The sequence below is a fragment of the Sus scrofa genome, chromosome 8 (genome assembly GCF_054392235.1).
Source record: "Sus scrofa isolate SSC_HxYL_T2T_F1_AM1 chromosome 8, Sscrofa_HxYL_maternal_Yorkshire_Landrace_v2.0, whole genome shotgun sequence".
Lineage (NCBI taxonomy): Eukaryota > Metazoa > Chordata > Mammalia > Artiodactyla > Suidae > Sus > Sus scrofa.
The window spans coordinates 61,892,045-61,909,420 of NC_139390.1; the positions used below are offsets into that span (position 1 = coordinate 61,892,045).

A 17,376-nucleotide genomic window follows, 5' to 3' on the forward strand; every position below is an offset into this window, starting at 1 on the left:
ACTCATTCTTAGCAGGTTGGATATTTTTGTCCATTTTTTCTACGTTATCCAATTTGTTGGTCTATAAGTTTTCATAGTATTCTTTTATTTTTTTTCTGTGGTATTGGTTATTTCTCCTCTTTCATTTCTTATTTTATTTAGGTCCCCTCACCTTTCTTCTTGTTGAGTCTGGCTAGAGGTTTGTCAGTTTTGTTTGTCTTTAAAAGAAAAAAACCTGGCTCTTGGTTTAATTGACCTTTTCCATTGTTTTTTTTTTAATCTCTATTTTATTGATTTTCTCTCTGACCTTTTATTATTTCCTTCCTTCCACTGACTTTGGGCTTTGTTTGTCCTTTGTCTAATTCTTTTAGGTGGTAGGTTAGTTTGTTTGAGATTTTTTTGTTTCTTGAGGAAGGCCTGTATTGCTGTGAATCTTGGAACATTTTCTGTTGCATCCCATAGATTTTGTACAGTTATGTTTTCATTTTCATTTGTCTTGAGGTATCTTCTGATTTCTTTGATTTCCTAATTGACACACTGGTTTTTTAGTATGTTATTTAGTAGTATGTTATTTAGTCTCCATTTGTTCTTTTCCCATTTTACTTTCTGGTAGTTGATTTCTAGTTTCATACCATTGTGGTTAGAAAATATGTTTGATTAAATTTACATGCTTTTAAAATTGTTAAGGCTTGTTTTGTAACCTAGTATGTTATATATTCTAAAGAATATTCCATGAACAGTTGAAAAGAATGTTTATGCTGCTTTTTTTTTTTTTTTTTTTTTTTTTTTTTTTTTTTTTGCTTTTTAGGGCCGCACCCTTGGCATATGGAGGTTCCCAGACTAGGGGTCTAATTGGAGCTACAGCTTCTGGCCTGCACCACAGCCACAGCAATGCAGGGTCTGAGCTGCACCTGCAACCTACACCACAGCTCACAGCAATGCTGGATCCTTACCCACTGAGCGGGGCCAGCGATTGAACCCAAAACCTCATGGTTCCTAGTCAGATTCATTTTCACTGCACCACGACGGGAACTCCTATGCTTCTTTTTTTGGATATAGTGTGCTGTAGATATCAATTAAGTCCTACTAATCTGTTGTGTCATTTAGGACCTCTGTTCCCTTATCGATATGCTGTCTGGAAGGTCTGACTATTACAGTATTATTGTCAGTTTCTCCTTTTATGTCCATTAGTATTTGCTTCATGTATTTAAGTGCTTCTCTATTGCATGCATGTATATGTATATATTAATGACTCCAATAACCTTTTTGTATTGATTCCTTTATCATTATATAATGCCCTTCTTTGTGTGTCTTTGTGGCCTTTGTTGTAAAGTCCATTTTATTGAAATATGAGAATTTCTACCACTTTCTTGTCATTTCCCCTTTTGCTTGAAATATTTTTTCCATAACCTCACTTTGTCTGTGTATGTCTTTTCCCATCAAGTGTGTCTCTTGTGTGTCTAGACAACATTAGATTCTTGTTTTTCTTTTTTATCCAATTAGCCACTTTTGATCAGAACATTTCGTCCTTTGACATTTGACTTAAAGTAATTATTGATAGACATGTACTTATTGCCATTTTAATCCTTGTTTTCAAGTTGTTTTTGTCATTCTTTGTTTATTGCTTCTTTGTGTTTTCCTTTTATGGCTTGATCATTATTTTTTGTAGTGTACTTTAGTTCTTTTCTTTTTGGTTTTTGTGACTCTGTTTTTTGGTGGTTTCTTTTTTTTTTTTTCTTTTTTTTTTTTTTTTGCCTTTTCTAAGGCTGCTCCCATAGTATATGGAGGTTCCCAGGCTAAGGGTCTAATCGGAGCTGTAGCCACCAGCCTACTCCACAGCCACAGAATGTGGGATCTGAGCCGTATCTGCAACCTACACCACAGCTCATGGCAATGCCGGATCCTTAACCCACTGAGCAAGGCCAGGGATCTAACCCACAACCTCATGGTTCCTAGTCGGATTTGTTAACCACTGAGCCATGATGGGAACTCCCTGTTGTATGTTTTGTTTTGTTTTGTTTTGTTTTTTTGTCTTTTTGCCTTTTCTAGGGGCACTTCCTTGGCATATGGAGGTTCCCAGGCCAGGGGTCGAATTGGAGCTGAAGCCGCCGGCCTAGGCCACAGCCCCAACAACGTGGGATCCGAGCTGCATCTGCAACCTCACCACAGCTCACCAGATCCTTAACCCACTGAGCAAGGCCAGGGATCGAACCCGCAACCTCATGGTTCCTAGTCGGATTCGCCAACCACTGCGCCACGACGGGAACTCCCTGTTGTATGTTTTTGATTTGCGGTTACCATGGAGTTCATACATGTTGACTCATAACTGTACTTCCTTTAAACTGATAATCATTCAAGTTCAAATTCATTTTAAAAGATCTAGTTTTATATTCCCCTTTTTCATGTTTTGTGATTTTATTGTCGTATTTGACATATTCATGCTTATCCTTTTATTGTGTATTGTAATTATAATTGCTTTTACAGTTCTTTAAAGTTGTTTTTTAATCTAAGTACTAGCTTACTCAGATGATCTTCACCCCTTACTGTAGGGTCACCTTGGCTATTGTGATCATCCCTTTTCTATAGATTCTTCCTTCTTTTCTTTTTAGAGAAGACCCTTTAATAAAATTTCTTCTATAGTGAGTGTAATATTGTTGAACTCTTTTAGTGTTCATGTGTCTGAGAAATTTGTTCTCTCTCCTTGTATTCTAGATGACCACCTCATGGGTGGAGTATTCTACTGCAAATTATATCATGCCACTCCTTCTGTCTGCAGAGTGTTTGCAGAGAAATCAGCTGATAGCCTTACAGGGATTCCCTTGTAAATGACTTATTTTCTTTTGCTGACTTTAGAATCCTCTCTTTAACTCTTGCCATTTATTTATCTATTTATTTATTTATTTTTGTCTTTTTGCCTTTTCTAGGGCTGCTCCCACGGCATATGGAGATTCCAAGGCTAGGAGTCTAATCGGAGCTGTAGCCACTGGCCTACACCAGAGCCACAGCAATGCGGAATCCGAGCTGGTCTGTGACCTATACCACAGCTCACGGCAACGAACTCTTGCCATCTAATTGTGATGTCTTATTGTGGGTCTGTTTAGGTTCGTCTTGTTTGGGAACCCTGTATGCTTCCTGTACCTGGATTTTCTGTTTCCCTTTTTAGATTTAGGAAGTTATTCAGCCATAATTTATTTGAATACACTTTTCAATCCCCTTCTCTTCCTTCTTTTTCTTGCTCCCCTATCATGCATGAGTTGGCAAGTTTTCTGTATACCATAGATCTTGTATGTTGCTTTCTTTCCTTTTTTTTTTAATTTGTTTTTTCTATCTGGTGTTCTGATTGGGTGATTTCCATTATTCTGTCTTCCAAGGCACTTATTCTTCTGTGCCATTTTATTTTTATTTTGCCCACAGTGTGCAGTGGTTTGATGTGGGAATCTCAGTGTCCAGACCAAGGTTTGAACCTGGGCCACAGCATGAAAGCACTGAATCTTAACTACCAGACCACCAGGGAATTCCATATATATAGATATATATGTATTTTTTTGGCTGCACTCATGGCATATAGAAGTTCCCAGGCCAGGGATCAAACCTGTACCACAGTAGTGACCCAAGTTGCTGCAATGACAGTGCTGGATCCTTAGCCCACTATGCCAGAAGAGAATTCCTTTTTCTTTTTCTTTCCAATTTTTTTTTCACTCATCTTTGTCATTTAGTCAGCTATTCATTGCTTCTGCATTGGTTTTTATCTCATCAATTGAATTGTTTATTTTCAACTGGTTCGTCTTTATATTCTCTAGCTCTTTGTTACAGGGATTCTAGCACTTCTATCAATAATCTTTCTTAATTTGGTTAGCATTTTTATTATTATTTTTTTTTTACCATGCCTGTGGCATGGAGAAGTTCTTGGGCCAGGGTTCCAACCCATGCCACAGCTGCAACCAGAGCTACAGCAGTGCCAGTGCCAGATTCTTAACCTGCGGAGCCATGAGGGAACTCCTCATTACCACCTTTTTGAACTTAGGGTCTGGAAAGACTGGTGAGCTCTGTATTATTATTTGTTTTCTCAGGGAATTTCTCCTGCTCTGTTGAGAATAGTTCCTCTGCCTTTTCATTTTATTTAATGTTTCTCCTAAATTCATAGAGACAGAGAAAGTTATCTGTTGTGGTCTTGAAGGGTTGTTTTTATGTGGGAACTTCCCTGTATGGATTATGTGTGCCCAGGGTCTTTGGTGTGAGGGCTGGTTTGATATGGATGCCAGCCATGTCTCTCCTTGGGGTGTGCTGGCCATTATCACCTGGAAATGGGTGTGGTTGGTGTTGGGGGATCTAAGCCTGTACAGGGCATGAGACAAATTCCTCTCTGCTCCATGGTTGTTATCACCCTGTCAGCAGCAAGCTCTGCTCCCTAATTGTTGGAGTAGCCCTGCAGGTCAGGCTTGATCAAGCTGTGTTTCCCTTGAGTGTGTGCCCTGCCTCAAAGGAGGGGCCTGCCAAAGTACATGAGGCCTGTGCACTCACAGTGGACCTACATGCCATCTGTGTAGGCATCACAGCTCTGCTCAGGTGCAGCCCAGGGTTGCATACCTTCCCCTGTTGTGCTCATGCCAGATCTGGTGCCATGCTGTGGTGTGGAGTAGGCTGGGCCAGGAGTTGAGGTGGCTGCACTGCCACCTGAGATCAGGGCTGCCTTTGAGATCTGTCCTTCTTCCAGGACCCATCTGCTCCAGCCACTGCTAAGCTGAGGTGTAGAGTGGGTGGGGCTTGGAGACAAAGTACAGCACCTTTCGAGCGCATGCTGACAGTGGTCACCACCACCCCTGCAGCTCATACACCAGGTCACCCAGTCTGTCTCTGTGTAGCTAGACTGAGTCTTTGCCCAGGGCCAGCTGTGGTGTGGAGTAAGCAGAATTGGCATGTTCATCCATCTTGGACTGGGCAGTGCAGCAGGATGGCAGCCTCCAGTGCACTTGAAATTAAATGTGATGTTACCTCTTAGACTGAATGCACAGTCACAGATTCGTTCAAAAAAATATTGTTCAGAAATTCCAAAGGAGTTCCTGCTGTGGAGTAGTGGGGTAAGAATCTAAGTGCAGCAGCTCAGGTCGCTGTGGATCTGACCCCTGACCTGGCCCAGTGGGTTAAGGGGCCTGGCATGGCCCAGCTGTGGTTTGGATTCCATCCTTGGCCCAGGAACTTCCATATGTAGCAAGTATGGCCATTAAAAAAAAATTTAGGAGCTCCCACTGTGCCACAGTGGGATTGGTGGCATCTTGGGAGCTCTGGGACACAGGTTTGATCCCCGGCCCAGCACAGTGGGTTAAGGATCCGATGTTGCTGCAGCTATGGTTTAGGTCACAACTAAAGCTCAGGAACTCCATATGCTACGGGGTGGCTAAAAAACCAAAACCATAAATTCCATAAAATTTAGCAAAAATGTGTTTCATTTTTTTTCTTTTTCCTTTTTTAAAGAAATCTGATATGTGATTCTCATTTTTCTTCCATCTCTTAGATAAAATCTTGGGTGTGAGTCTTCCAGTCACTTCTACAAATTTTTTTTTCTGTGGTAAAAATAACATAGGAGTTCCCTGGTAGCCTAGTGGTTAAGGAGCCACCCTTGGCACTACTATGGCGGGGGTCAGTGCTGTGGTGTGGGTTTGATCCCTGGTCCAGGAACTTCCACATACCATGGGTGTGGCCAAAAAAATGCATCATATGAAATTTACTGTCTTCACTGTTTCTCAGCGCATAGTTCAGCAGTGCTAAGTATATTCATACTGATTGCACAGTCTCCAAAACCTTTTCATCTTGCAAGACTGAAACTCTGTCCATTAAACAGTTGCTGTTTCCCCTCCCCCAGCCCCTGATAACCACCATTTAGATACCTCATATAAGAGGAGTTATGCAGTGTTTGTCCTTTTGTGGGTGGCTTATTTCACTTACCTTAATGTCCTCAAGGTATCGGAGCTTTCTTCCTCTTTGAATAATACCTCCTGGTGTATCTATACACCACATTTTCTTCGTTCATCTATTAGTGGACTTTGGGTGACCTTCACCTCTTGGTTACTGTAAATAGTGCTGCCGTGAACATGGGTGTGCAGATATCTAGATCCTATTTTCAGTTCTTTTGGATAAATAACCCAGAAGTGGAACTGCGGGGTCGTGTGGTAATTGTCTTTAAGTCTTTGAGGAACCACCTTATTTACTGTCTCTGTAGTGGCTACACCATTTTATATCCCAGCAGCATCCCTCAGGAGTTCTCATTGCTCCACATCCTGGTCAGCACTTGCCATTTTCTGGGTTTACTTTTAATTTGCTCATAGCTGTTCTCACAGGTGAGAGGTGATGTCATACTGTGGTTTGATCACAGGTCCCTGCTGCTGACTTAGGTCGAGTAGCTTTTCATACGCGGTTGGTCATTTGTCTTCTTAGGAAAAATGTCTGTTTAATAAGTCCTTTGCCCATTTTAATTGTTTTTTTTTGTTGTTGTTGAATTGTAGTCTTTCTATATTTTCAGACAGTTTTTGAAAGTGAAAAGTCCCCTAGGCACCTTCAGTAACGACTGTCCCGTGTTAGGAATTAACAGGCAGCCTCCAGTATCATCATCAAAGTCCAGGGTCTAAAGCTCAGTGTCTCCCTCCTAGTCTGGCCCGAAACACCCGCCTTGGGGTGTGGGTGCCAGGGCTCCCCTGTTCCTGTGCCTGCAGCTCCAGTTCTCTGTGCCTTCCTAGCCCCTTACCAGCAGGCCCCTCAGTTCAGGGGCATCCCTGCGTCCCGGGCAGCTCTCTCCACAGATGTCTTCCCACCACAGCACCGGTGTCACCTTGGACTTTGCCAGGAGTGAGCAGAAGCAAGCTGATGTCTGTGCCCACAGGGTCCCACCTGGCTTAGCCCCCTTAGCTCTAGTGGGGAGACGACGGGGGGCCTGGCTGTGCCAGCAGCCTTTTTCAGAGAAATCCTCTGCTCTGGCTGCTTCCACCTCTGCTCTGATTTTTCTGACCTTTAGGTGGCTGTTTGGCCAGCTTAGAAACCAGTCCTGAGCACATGACTCAGGACCTGGGGCAAGGTGCCACTGATTATTTGTTACAGACCTCTCAGGGCATCCTGGCTGGAACTCAGACACGAGTCCCATTTTAACATCCTGTTTTTCATTTCTTTTTTTTTTCTTGCTTTTTAGGGCCGCACCAGTGGCATACGGAGGGTCCCAGGCTAGGGGTGGAATCAGCTGTAGCCACTGGCCTACACCACAGCCACAGCAACACAGATCTGAGCCGCGTCTGTGACCTACACCACAGCTCATGGCAACCCTGGATCCTTAGCCCACTGAGCAAGGCCAGGGGTCGAACCTGCAACCTCATGGTTGCTAGTCAGATTTGTTTCCACTGGGCCACTGCAGGAACTCCTGAGCCTGAATTCCTAATTCAAACTTATTACTTCAGTTCTTTCTCCTCAGTATGAAGTTAACTGAGAGCCTGGGTTGGTCTGGATCATCATGGTGTAGACTTGTCTTTGGTTTCAAAAGAACACGTCTATAGCGAGCCATTTCCCTTGGTGATAGTAAAGGACTCAGGACTGGGATGGTTGCCTCTAGAAGTGCGAATTTTCACTTGGGGAGTAGAAGTGGGTCATCACCTCGGACACACGCAACACAAACGCTGGCTCTTGGAAAGCGGTTGCTGTATCTAGATGTTCTCATGCCCGGGACCTCTTTAACCTTCGCTGCAGGCTGACAAGGCAGATGCCATCCCCATTTCCATTTTATGGACTAAGAAGTGAAGTCTTAGAGAGGTCATGTGACTTTTCTCGGCCCACAGTGGTCAAGCCCCAGTCTGTGTAGTTCCTGAGCCCAGTCACTCAACCTCTGTCTCTCAGTCACCCACCTATGAGGCTCCCCCCGCTGCAGTTGCACAGGCAAGACTGTCGGCCACAGGAAAAGCACAGACCAGAAGACAGGCCTTGGTTCCTGCTGCAGCCCAGGCACTAGCTGCTGGGTGACCCTGCTCACAGCACATGCTGGCTGTGGACACAAGTACACACTCATAGGCACTGGACCCAAATCATGCTTCCCCCTACCTTCTGTAGAGTCCTCATGCCCTGAGCAGCCCCACTGGGCAGAGCAGAGCCCCAACTTTCCTCTTCATATGTAGGGATTCCACTCTGTTCTAACAGTTTCCATATGTTGGGTTGGGGAGAAGTTTCCATTGAAAAAATAAATTTAAGGAGTTCCTGTGGTGGCTCAGTGGGAACATACCCAACTAGTATCCATGAGAATATGGGTTCGATTCCTGGCTCTGCTCAGTGGTTTAAGGATCCAGCACTGCTGTAACCTGTGGTGTAAGTTGCAGACGTGACTCGAATCCTGCATTGCGGTGGCTGTGGTGTAGGCCAGTGGCTACAGCTCTGATTGGACCCCTAGCCTGGGAACATCCATATGCCACAGGTGTGGCCAGCAAAGAAAAAAACAATAAATAAAGAGAACAATGAATCAAATAACTATCTCCATTCTTTGTAAGCTTGAGGGTTTTTGACACTGGAGAGTATTTTTTTCCTTGCATTGTGAGCAAAGTGAAATGCCCCCATTTTATCTGTTGATTGAATTTGCTATCCTCCCATCGGGTGGAGTCACTCAGGCATTGGCCCAGTTTGTGTTAGAAAAGAGAGCTATTTCATGTGTTGATTAGTTGTCACAAGTTTGAGGGGACAAGAAACTGAAATAAGGGAAGAGTTAGTTTTGATGTGAACGTGCTTTTGTCTCTACCCATTCTCATCACCATTTCAGCATGTTGGGGGAGTGTTCTCACGCCACCACGCAGTTCTCTGACACCAGCTGCTGTGGTTTGGGTACAGCTTTGTTCTGATTTCTTACTTGGAGGTAAGGTCAGTGTCCACAGTCATGGGCTCAGGCCTACTGGACTGCCCCCATCTAGATGTCAGTCACTAATCCAGGTGCTGAATTAATCTGCTGGAGTAGAACTGAGGAGAAGCATTCTACTCGCAGATCGCCGTTGTATTATAAAAGACGGTAATTCAGGAGTAGCTAGATGGAAGGGGAGCCTGTACGGCCAAGGTTTGGGGAAAGGGAGCACAGCTTCCATGCTTCCCGAGTCACCTTCCCAGCTTCTGCACTGTTCCCAACCCAGGAGCTTCCACACCAGTCCTGTGGGTTGTTATGGAGGCCTCAATACAGTCCTGGTCAGTTACATCACTGGCCACTGGGGACTGGACTCAACCTTTCACCCCTTACCCCTCCCTGGAACTTGGGGGTGGGACTAAAATTCTAACCCTTTAATCATAGTTGGTTGTTGGGTCCACTGACCACCAGCCTCCATCTTCAGGGGCTTTTCATTAGCAGAACTATAGACACGTTCATGCTCTCAGCATGAAGGTAACTGCAGGGGTTTTAGGAGCTTTGTGCCAGAAACAGGGACAAAGATCAGATAGGTATTTCTTACAATACTTCACAATATCAGTCTTTCTTCCCACAGAAAAGCCAGTGCTTCAGAGCAGACACTCCTTAGATGGCTCCAAACTCGCGGAGAAGGTTGAAAGCCCGCAGCCACTGTGGATAACACTGGCGCTGCAGAAGCAGAAGGGGTTTCGGGAGCAGCAGGCCACTAGGGAAGAGCGGAAGCAAGCCAGGGAGGCCAGCCAGGCAGAGAAGCTCTGCAGAGAAAATGTGAGTAGCCTGGTCCTCAGCTTGAACTTTGTTTCCCCAAGTTTGGCTCTCTTTTAGTTCATAAGATTTTTTAAAAAGCAGCAGCAGCCTAGCGGAGAGTGGTGGAGAATCTTTAGAAAAAAGGGCAATGGAGAAGTTGATGACTACTCAGCCCAGCAGGTGTTTTTAGGTAGGAATCTGATTGGGTTTCCCTGTGTCCTTAGGTATTAACCTGATTTGGCAGAGTCCACACACACAACAGTTATATAAAAAATAGGAAAATGATTTTATTGAGCCTTGAGTCGAGAGGAAATGAGTCTGGCCCTGATGATGGAGTTGTTGGATGAGGTTCTTCTAGGAAAGTACTAGCGTCCCCTCTTGAGGACACTGGGACTGAGCCACTCAGTGGCTGGGGCCAGGTGGAGCACACATGGCTCTCCACGCAGCCCAGGCCCTAAGGGCAGGGCGGGTGGGGTGGCGGGGATGCTGGCAGAAGCCTCCAGGGCCTTGTCCTGCAGAGTCCAGCCGTTCCACGCCCTCAGGTCAAAAGCACGCGTCTCTGACTCTGTCTGCCTGCCCAGGTCAGTGTGGGCCCGCAGCCTGGCAGCAGCAGCCATACCAGAGCAGGCTCCCTGCACAAGCCCACCGCTCAACCAGAGGAGAGGAAGCCAGAGACGGCGGCGGCCAGGCTGGAGCGCAGGGAACAGCTGAAAAAGGCCAGCACTCTTCCGACGTCTGTGACAGGTAGGGAGGGCAGGCCCGTTTCTGTACTTAAAGATCTTCTCCTTAGTGCTCGTTTCATTTCCCCTCGCATCATGACACAGCATTTGAGGCATTTCAGGGCAGAGGCTGTCTCAAACCCTCTTCGTAAACTTTGACCCTGATAAAGCCCATCTGATAAAGCTCATCATCAGTGACTTGATGGTACATGTTTACCCATCAGCTCTTCAGGCAGAGGAGAGACCTCTGATTTGTAATATTTGCTATTTTCTCTGCTATCAGTCCTCCCAACAGCAGCCAATCTCAAAGCACCAGCGTGACAGCAGGCGGCTCATGAAACTCCTGAACCTTTAACAAGGTGATAGGAGCCTTCTCCAGCTCCATGGCCTGCAGTCCTACAAAATCAGCAAGGAAGGCTGCATGCCATGCAACTTTCTGGGCAAAGGAAAAGACTAGATTAGATTAGGATTTGGGGGGGGGGAAAGGTGAGGTTTAAGCAAAATTTAAATGCAGCAGTGTTTTGATAGGCTCAAAGCAAAGCAGTTGATAGCAAGTCTGAGCTGAAAGGCGGACTCAGGGGTTTGTTACTTTGATGCTGCAAACTTAAGATAAATGTGAGGAAGCTGTATCTGAAAGCCCTACCCAGAGCTCTGCCCCACCTGGAAATGGAAGCTGCTTCTCTAGTCACAGAGATCCAAACGGCTCAGCTGCTCCAGACAAAAGCAGGGCAGGCCCTTCTTACTGCTGTGACTTCAGACAGCATGTGGCTGACCCAAATGTGACTTCAGCAAGCAAGGACTTCTGTTCTAAGTCCCTGATGTTAATTAACAACAGCAGTGTTTGTATGTCCATGACACTGAAGGGACACGTGCACATTGAAATAATTAGGAGTTCCCGTCGTGGTTCAGTGGTAACGAACCCCACTAGTGTCTATGAGGATTCGGGTTGAGCCCTGGTCTTGCTCACTGGATTAAGGATCCGGCATTGCTGTGAGCTGTGGTACAAGTCAGCAGCTATAGCTCTGATTCAACCCCTAGCCTGCCAATTTGCATATGCCATGGGTGCAGCTCTAAAAAGGTAAAAAAACCTGTTTATACTATTCAAAGATAAAGTGATTCAGTTATCTTTATAACTATGTCCTTGTTAGAAATCACTGGCAGGGAGTTCCCGTCTTGGCGCAGTGGTTAACGGATCCGACTAGGAACCATGAGGTTGCGGGTTCGGTCCCTGCCCTTGCTCAGTGGGTTAATGATCCGGCGTTGCCGTGAGCTGTGGTGTAGGTTGCAGACGCGGCTCGGATCCCGCGTTGCTGTGGCTCTGGCGTAGGCCAGTGGCTACAGCTCCGCTTCGACCCCTAGCCTGGGAACCTCCATATGCCGCGGGAGCGGCCCAAGAAATAGCAACAACAACAACAACAACAAGACAAAAGACAAAAAAAAAAAAAAAAAAAAAAAAAAGAAATCACTGGCAGGATGGAGCCTGAAAGAGCTTCCTCTCAGGTTATTAGGGCATCTTTTCCCACTAGGCAGCCCTGCCTCAGACGCTCAGCCTCTAGATCCAAGGTTTTCTATGCCTTGAATAGTTGCTCACTGAGGTCTGGGTATGTGAAGAGGTCTTGCTATTAAAGCTATACTGACTGTTCTGTAAGGAGAGAAAAAACATTACATTTGAAAACCACTTTTGAGCACTGCACAGTTTCTCCAGAACTTGCAAGGGCATTATTGCACTGAAGGATCTTAAACATCCTATGTGTGTGTTAAGAGAGAACTCTTGCAGAATAGTGAACGCTCCAGAGTCAAAGAAAGCAACCTTGGCCTCTGCTTGAATTCTCGGACACGCCCAAGGGCTGATGCCGCTCAGTGGCCCCACCTGATAAAGCAAGCATTTCTTCTGAAGTTTCAGTCAGTGTTTCCTGTAGGCCATTGTCACGGGCACTAAATATGACCCAAAGATAAGATGGGAATCCTACCTTAGAGGCCTCTAGGATGCAGAGGAATTGCTAGACGAGACTGAACCATCAGGGCTGGAGAACCTTAGGGTGAGGGGCCAGGACTTCACTGGTGGAAGATCCAGCTTTTGACCTCACAGCTAGTTAAGTTCAAACTACTGGTTTTATCTTTTTCTTCATGACATTGACTGGTTGTATGTTGTATGACTAGAATCATAGAATTTGCCTTTTATTTCTTACTATCATGCAGGCGTAGCTTCTGTGCACAGAAAAAATTAGGTTTCTAGAGATACTCCAAAATGAGAACTGACTGTACGGGATCATTGTGATTCTGTGTATACTGGCTATGATCATGTAGTTTTTGTTCCCCAATTCTTCTGGCCAGATGTACCCATCTCACTGGGTTTCCTTTCTGAATCTCCTATTTCTAGTGGAGATCTCGGACTCAGCCCCGCCAGCGCCACTGGTGAAAGAAGTCACAAAGAGGTTCTCTACTCCCGACGCTGCCCCCATGTCAACAGAACCGGCCTGGCTGGCTTTGGCCAAGAGGAAAGCCAAGGCCTGGAGCGACTGCCCACAGATTATTAAGTAACGAGTGAGTCTTGGCCACTCCTGTTGCCAGGTACTGGCTTTTCCTTGCCCTGTTTATTTATTTCTTACACGAGGTGAAGGGACCAGGTGTGGAAGGCTCGAGAGTGCCGAGAAGCCGAACTGACGGTGGCCCTTGTCAAGAGTGTATTTGTACAATCCCAGGTCCTGGTGCCTGAAGCTCCTCCTAGTTCTAGAGAAGATTCCATCCGAGGGCCCACGTGGAGCAAGGTCTCCAGGCTGAGAGCTCCTCAGGAGAGCCACCCCCTGGCCCCGCCCGGCCTTTCACACGGCACACCATTCAGCACATGGACTTTGGCCAATCTTTGTGCTCATCGTTCTTCTGGTTCTTTACCCCAGCTTCTTTTCTCTAGACCACCTACCATGTGTTTGGGGACTTCTAGCCTTTTCTGTAGTAGCTGTGAAAGGATCCCATAGAGACAGAAGCGAGAACGCCCACGCTCCTGGATGCCATGAGGAACCGGGAACTGCAGGTAAAAGCCTGGCTCCCAGCCTTGGGCCCAGGTCTGCTTTTCCTGGAAGCTGCAGCCCAGAGTGAACCATCCACACCTTTGAGCCACAGGCTCCATTACACTGGGACTTGAAGGACAAGTTATCCATTTGGCCAGCTGGCTCCTAAAATGGTTAAAAGGAGAAAAAAAACAGCAGCTACAAATTCTGTGTCTGAATTTCCTCATTGAGTGCAGCTGTTCTTCAGGCTAAGCTCCCTTCCAGGCTCGCTCAATCAGGGATGCTCTGACGATGAGGTGGATGTGTGTATGCTGGTAAAATCGAGATAGATAATGTCAGGTATTTCATCAAGGTTGAGAAGTTTGGGATACACTGGTATTAATCTAGTTTTTCAAACTCTGAGGGGGAGGGTCATTTCACCCAAAGTGGCAAAAGTGAGACAGGAAAAATAATAGAACAATCCCCCAAACCAGCCAATAGCCAGGGTACAAAGGTGATGGACACCACATCTCTGGAAATCCTTCAAGTCTTGAAAAGAAGGCAACAGTAAGACACGATTTGAAGCCTCTGCACTAAGGACTTCCTCTGGGAAGTTTCTTTACCATGATCAAGTAATTCATGTTTAGAGTCAAATGTTCCACAGCGTTTATAACGCAGAGAGTACATCTTGCTACCTTTACCAACATCTGAGTTTTAAGTGGCCTTGTTACTACACACACATAAAAAAGAAGGGACTTGGCAATTTAAAAGCCACTTATATTAACTTTTATTTCCCTGAATTTGCTTTCCATGACTCACAGACATTCAGCAAACCCACACATTGCTAACACTAACTGATATTTCATGGTGTTGGCATATTGCCTTTTTTTTTCAATTCTGACTTCAAAGTCTAAGTACAAATCCTTTGCTTAGTGCAGGGAAAAGAACTATGTCCCTTTTCCCTCTCCCACAAAAACACATTTTATTAGTATCATTTTCCTTTATGCTTACTTAAAAGATATATGCTAGTCTCCTTAAAGAATGTACCTTAAAGGATGAGCACAGTTATTGACCATCTAAAAGGCATTTTCTTTCCAGAAGTGATGGCTCAGCGTCTTGGTAGCAGCTGGCATATGTGGTAACGTAGATAGTTTTACTTCTGCAAGTTGGAATTCATATAATATATATATATATATAGTGGACCTTCAGACTGTTCAGAATCAATGGAAATTTTTTTTATGGCTGTAAGAAGCAATATTCCACTGCATGTTTTTCACACTGATATTCATTTCTAAATCAAATATGCAGACATTTGTTAGTTTCAATGATTTTCTCACTAGGGTCACACTTTTTAATTGGACTCCATCCATCCAGAGCCCTGGAATTAGAGTGCTCCATTAGTTCTTCTGCATTGACTCTTTCTTTCATCCTGTCAGCTTTGGATTATATCACAGTAATGACAGAGAACAGGCAAAGAAAAAAGATCACTAACAGAATGGTAGACATGTCACCTCTGTAATGGCACTGAGCCCATACAAAGGAGAAATACCTCAGTTACAAATTTCCATCAAAATCTTTAAAAGAAGACCATACTGAGGAAAGGACAGTCATAGCACTTATTCCAATAACTTCTAAAAGTTACATGTTTTAATATTTCATGTAAAAATTACTCCAAATTTGCACTAAATACCAATGAAGTGTTATTTTGCTTTAGTTGTGTTGCAGTCTTTTCTGATAGCAAACTGTGGGGGCAATTCTGTAAAGCATATACAAATTCAAGACTTTTAAAAATGAAACGAATGATTTCTATGTTCAATAACAAGCTTTGTTTTTCTAATTTAAATAAATATACATACTCCTGGTAAGGTTGTAGATGATTAACCTCTGTTCATAAGACACATATACAAAACTAGAGGGTTTTTTGTTTACTTTTTTAATTTTTCAAGTGCAATTGTTTCTTATACATTAATTACTATTAAATTATTTTAGCCAGTTATTAGCAAATTGTAGTATGTACTCATTGTCTCTTCTTGTGACATTTAGTTTTAATTGCTTATTTTAAAGCAGAAACATTAGAGTTACAAGTGTCTTGCAATATTTTTATCAACAATAAAATGAAGTAGAGACTTAATGAAAATAGCTTACTGTGATTTTAATATTATTTTGAGATTTTGGTTGTATAAAGTTTTAATGTAAAATGTCCATTATTGAAGGGAAAAGATCTTTCAATAAAAAAAAACCCCACAAGATCTGTGGCATTGATGGACTTTCCTTTTCAAGCTGAAGTTTTTAACTGATTTCAGTGACTAGAGCAAGCTTACATAGCTTCTGCTGAGGAGAATTTCAAGGCACTTTATGTGGTATCTTACTATACCTTTAACTAGGTATTTTTGGAGAAAAATAATAATGAGTAGGGACAAATTAAATGTTTATCTCAACCCTAAATTAGAACTGCCCAGTCCGTATCTCAGGCAGGATGATTCTCCAGCCCCCTTACTCACATATGGGCTGTGGAACAGTAGCTGAGTGCCTGAGAGATGCAGTGCAAGGCCCCAGACCAGACCTACGACTCACAGGGCCAGACGAGGGCAAGGCGAGGGGTGCAAGCAGGGCTCTTGCCTCAGGTGCCAAAACTCCAAATAATGAAGAGAAATGCTGTTGTGGAGTTTTTACTGTGGTGCCGTGGGTTAATACTCCAGCTTGTCTCTGGGGAAGACCTGGTTCATTCCCTGGTCCAGCTCAGTGGGTTGAGGATCCAGCATCGCCGCGGCTGTGGTTAAGTTACAGCTGCTGCTCAGACTGCCTGGGAACTTCCATATGCCACAAGTGTAGCCAAAACGAAAAAGATGTTATTTTAATGCAGTATTTTTTTTAAATTAAGGTTAATGCAAATTCCATGACAAATGAATATCAAAATCTTGAATAAAGACAGGATCAGTATCACTGATTTTTCCTTTTGGCTCCGGCTCTAGTGTGGCTCAGCCAAGCCCCCTCCTTCCAGCCCTCTCAACTGGAAAGTGCATTCAGCAAGAGCTTCAGGTGGTTAATAAATCAAAGATGAAGCACTGATCTAATGCCTGGCAGAAGATAATGTCCTTTTGAGCCAGGAATGGCCTCAGCCCCCTTTCCGTGGGAAAACCTGCACCAGCATCACCTCCTAATACAGCTGAAATGCCTACTGGCTGCTTTCCTATACACTCTGTGGGCATGTCAACATGCTTAACTTCCACCTGAAAGGGGCCGTGGATTGGGATGAGGGCACTGTGAGGAGGTCTGGCAGAGGCAGGAAAGTGCCCAAGGTTAGTGGGTCCACAGGGTGAGCCATGTAGAGCTTCCAGGACAGGAGCTGTCTTCCATCAGGCCAAAACCATACAGTCATTTCAGGCATTGTTCCTGGCTGTATGGCCCTAGCCCTCTCTGTAATTCTGCAGGAGACTCGACATTCTTTTAAAAATTCATTCTGGAGGAGACTGGCCAGGATGGTGGAACAACACCCTGAGCTCATGTTTCGTGGGCACACCAAAGTCACAGCTATTTACAGAACAACCACTAATAAAAAGACTGGAACCTACCAGAGAAGATCTTCCACATAAAGGAGGAACCAAGCGATGGGCAGGAGGGCAGGATTCATGCTGTAGTCAAACTGCATACCCCCAAAAGGAAGCCCTATGAACAGGAGAGTTATATCACATAGGTTCCCCCCAAGGACTGAGAGCTCTGTGTCCCCCGTCAGGCTCCCCAGCCCAGCCTCCTGCTGGGAAGGTAGCCCCCAGTGACTTCTACTTTCAGGCATCCCAGAGGGCTGGGGGACAGCCAGGCTTCACTCATAAAGGGCATGCACACCCTTACCTGCTCCAGGACCCAGGGCAGAAGCAGTCAGTGCCAGGAGCCCGGGTCAGACCTACATGTTGATCTCGGAGTGTCTTCCAAAGAGGCAGGAGCCAGGTGCAGCTCGGCCTGGGAACCCCGAAACTGGTGGCAGCCATTCTCAGGATTTCCTTCTACCACATGGACACTGGTCCTGGCAAAGGCTCCA

At 44.9% G+C, this 17,376-nt stretch overlaps 1 protein-coding gene across 21 annotated transcripts in view; it reads left to right on the plus strand.

Annotated features, from left to right (window-relative positions):
- Positions 1–15,589, plus strand: part of CRACD (capping protein inhibiting regulator of actin dynamics) — a 265,286-nt gene extending 249,697 nt beyond the window's left edge. For all 21 annotated transcript variants that reach the window (XM_084972327.1, XM_084972315.1, XM_084972324.1 and 18 more), the window contains 3 exons: positions 9,465–9,655; positions 10,216–10,378; positions 12,734–15,589. In XM_084972327.1, coding sequence (XP_084828453.1) covers positions 9,465–9,655; positions 10,216–10,378; positions 12,734–12,894 — 515 coding nt within the window. In that variant the 3' untranslated portion in view covers positions 12,895–15,589. The remainder of the gene's footprint in view (positions 1–9,464; positions 9,656–10,215; positions 10,379–12,733) is intronic.
- Positions 15,590–17,376: the final 1,787 nt, after the last annotated feature.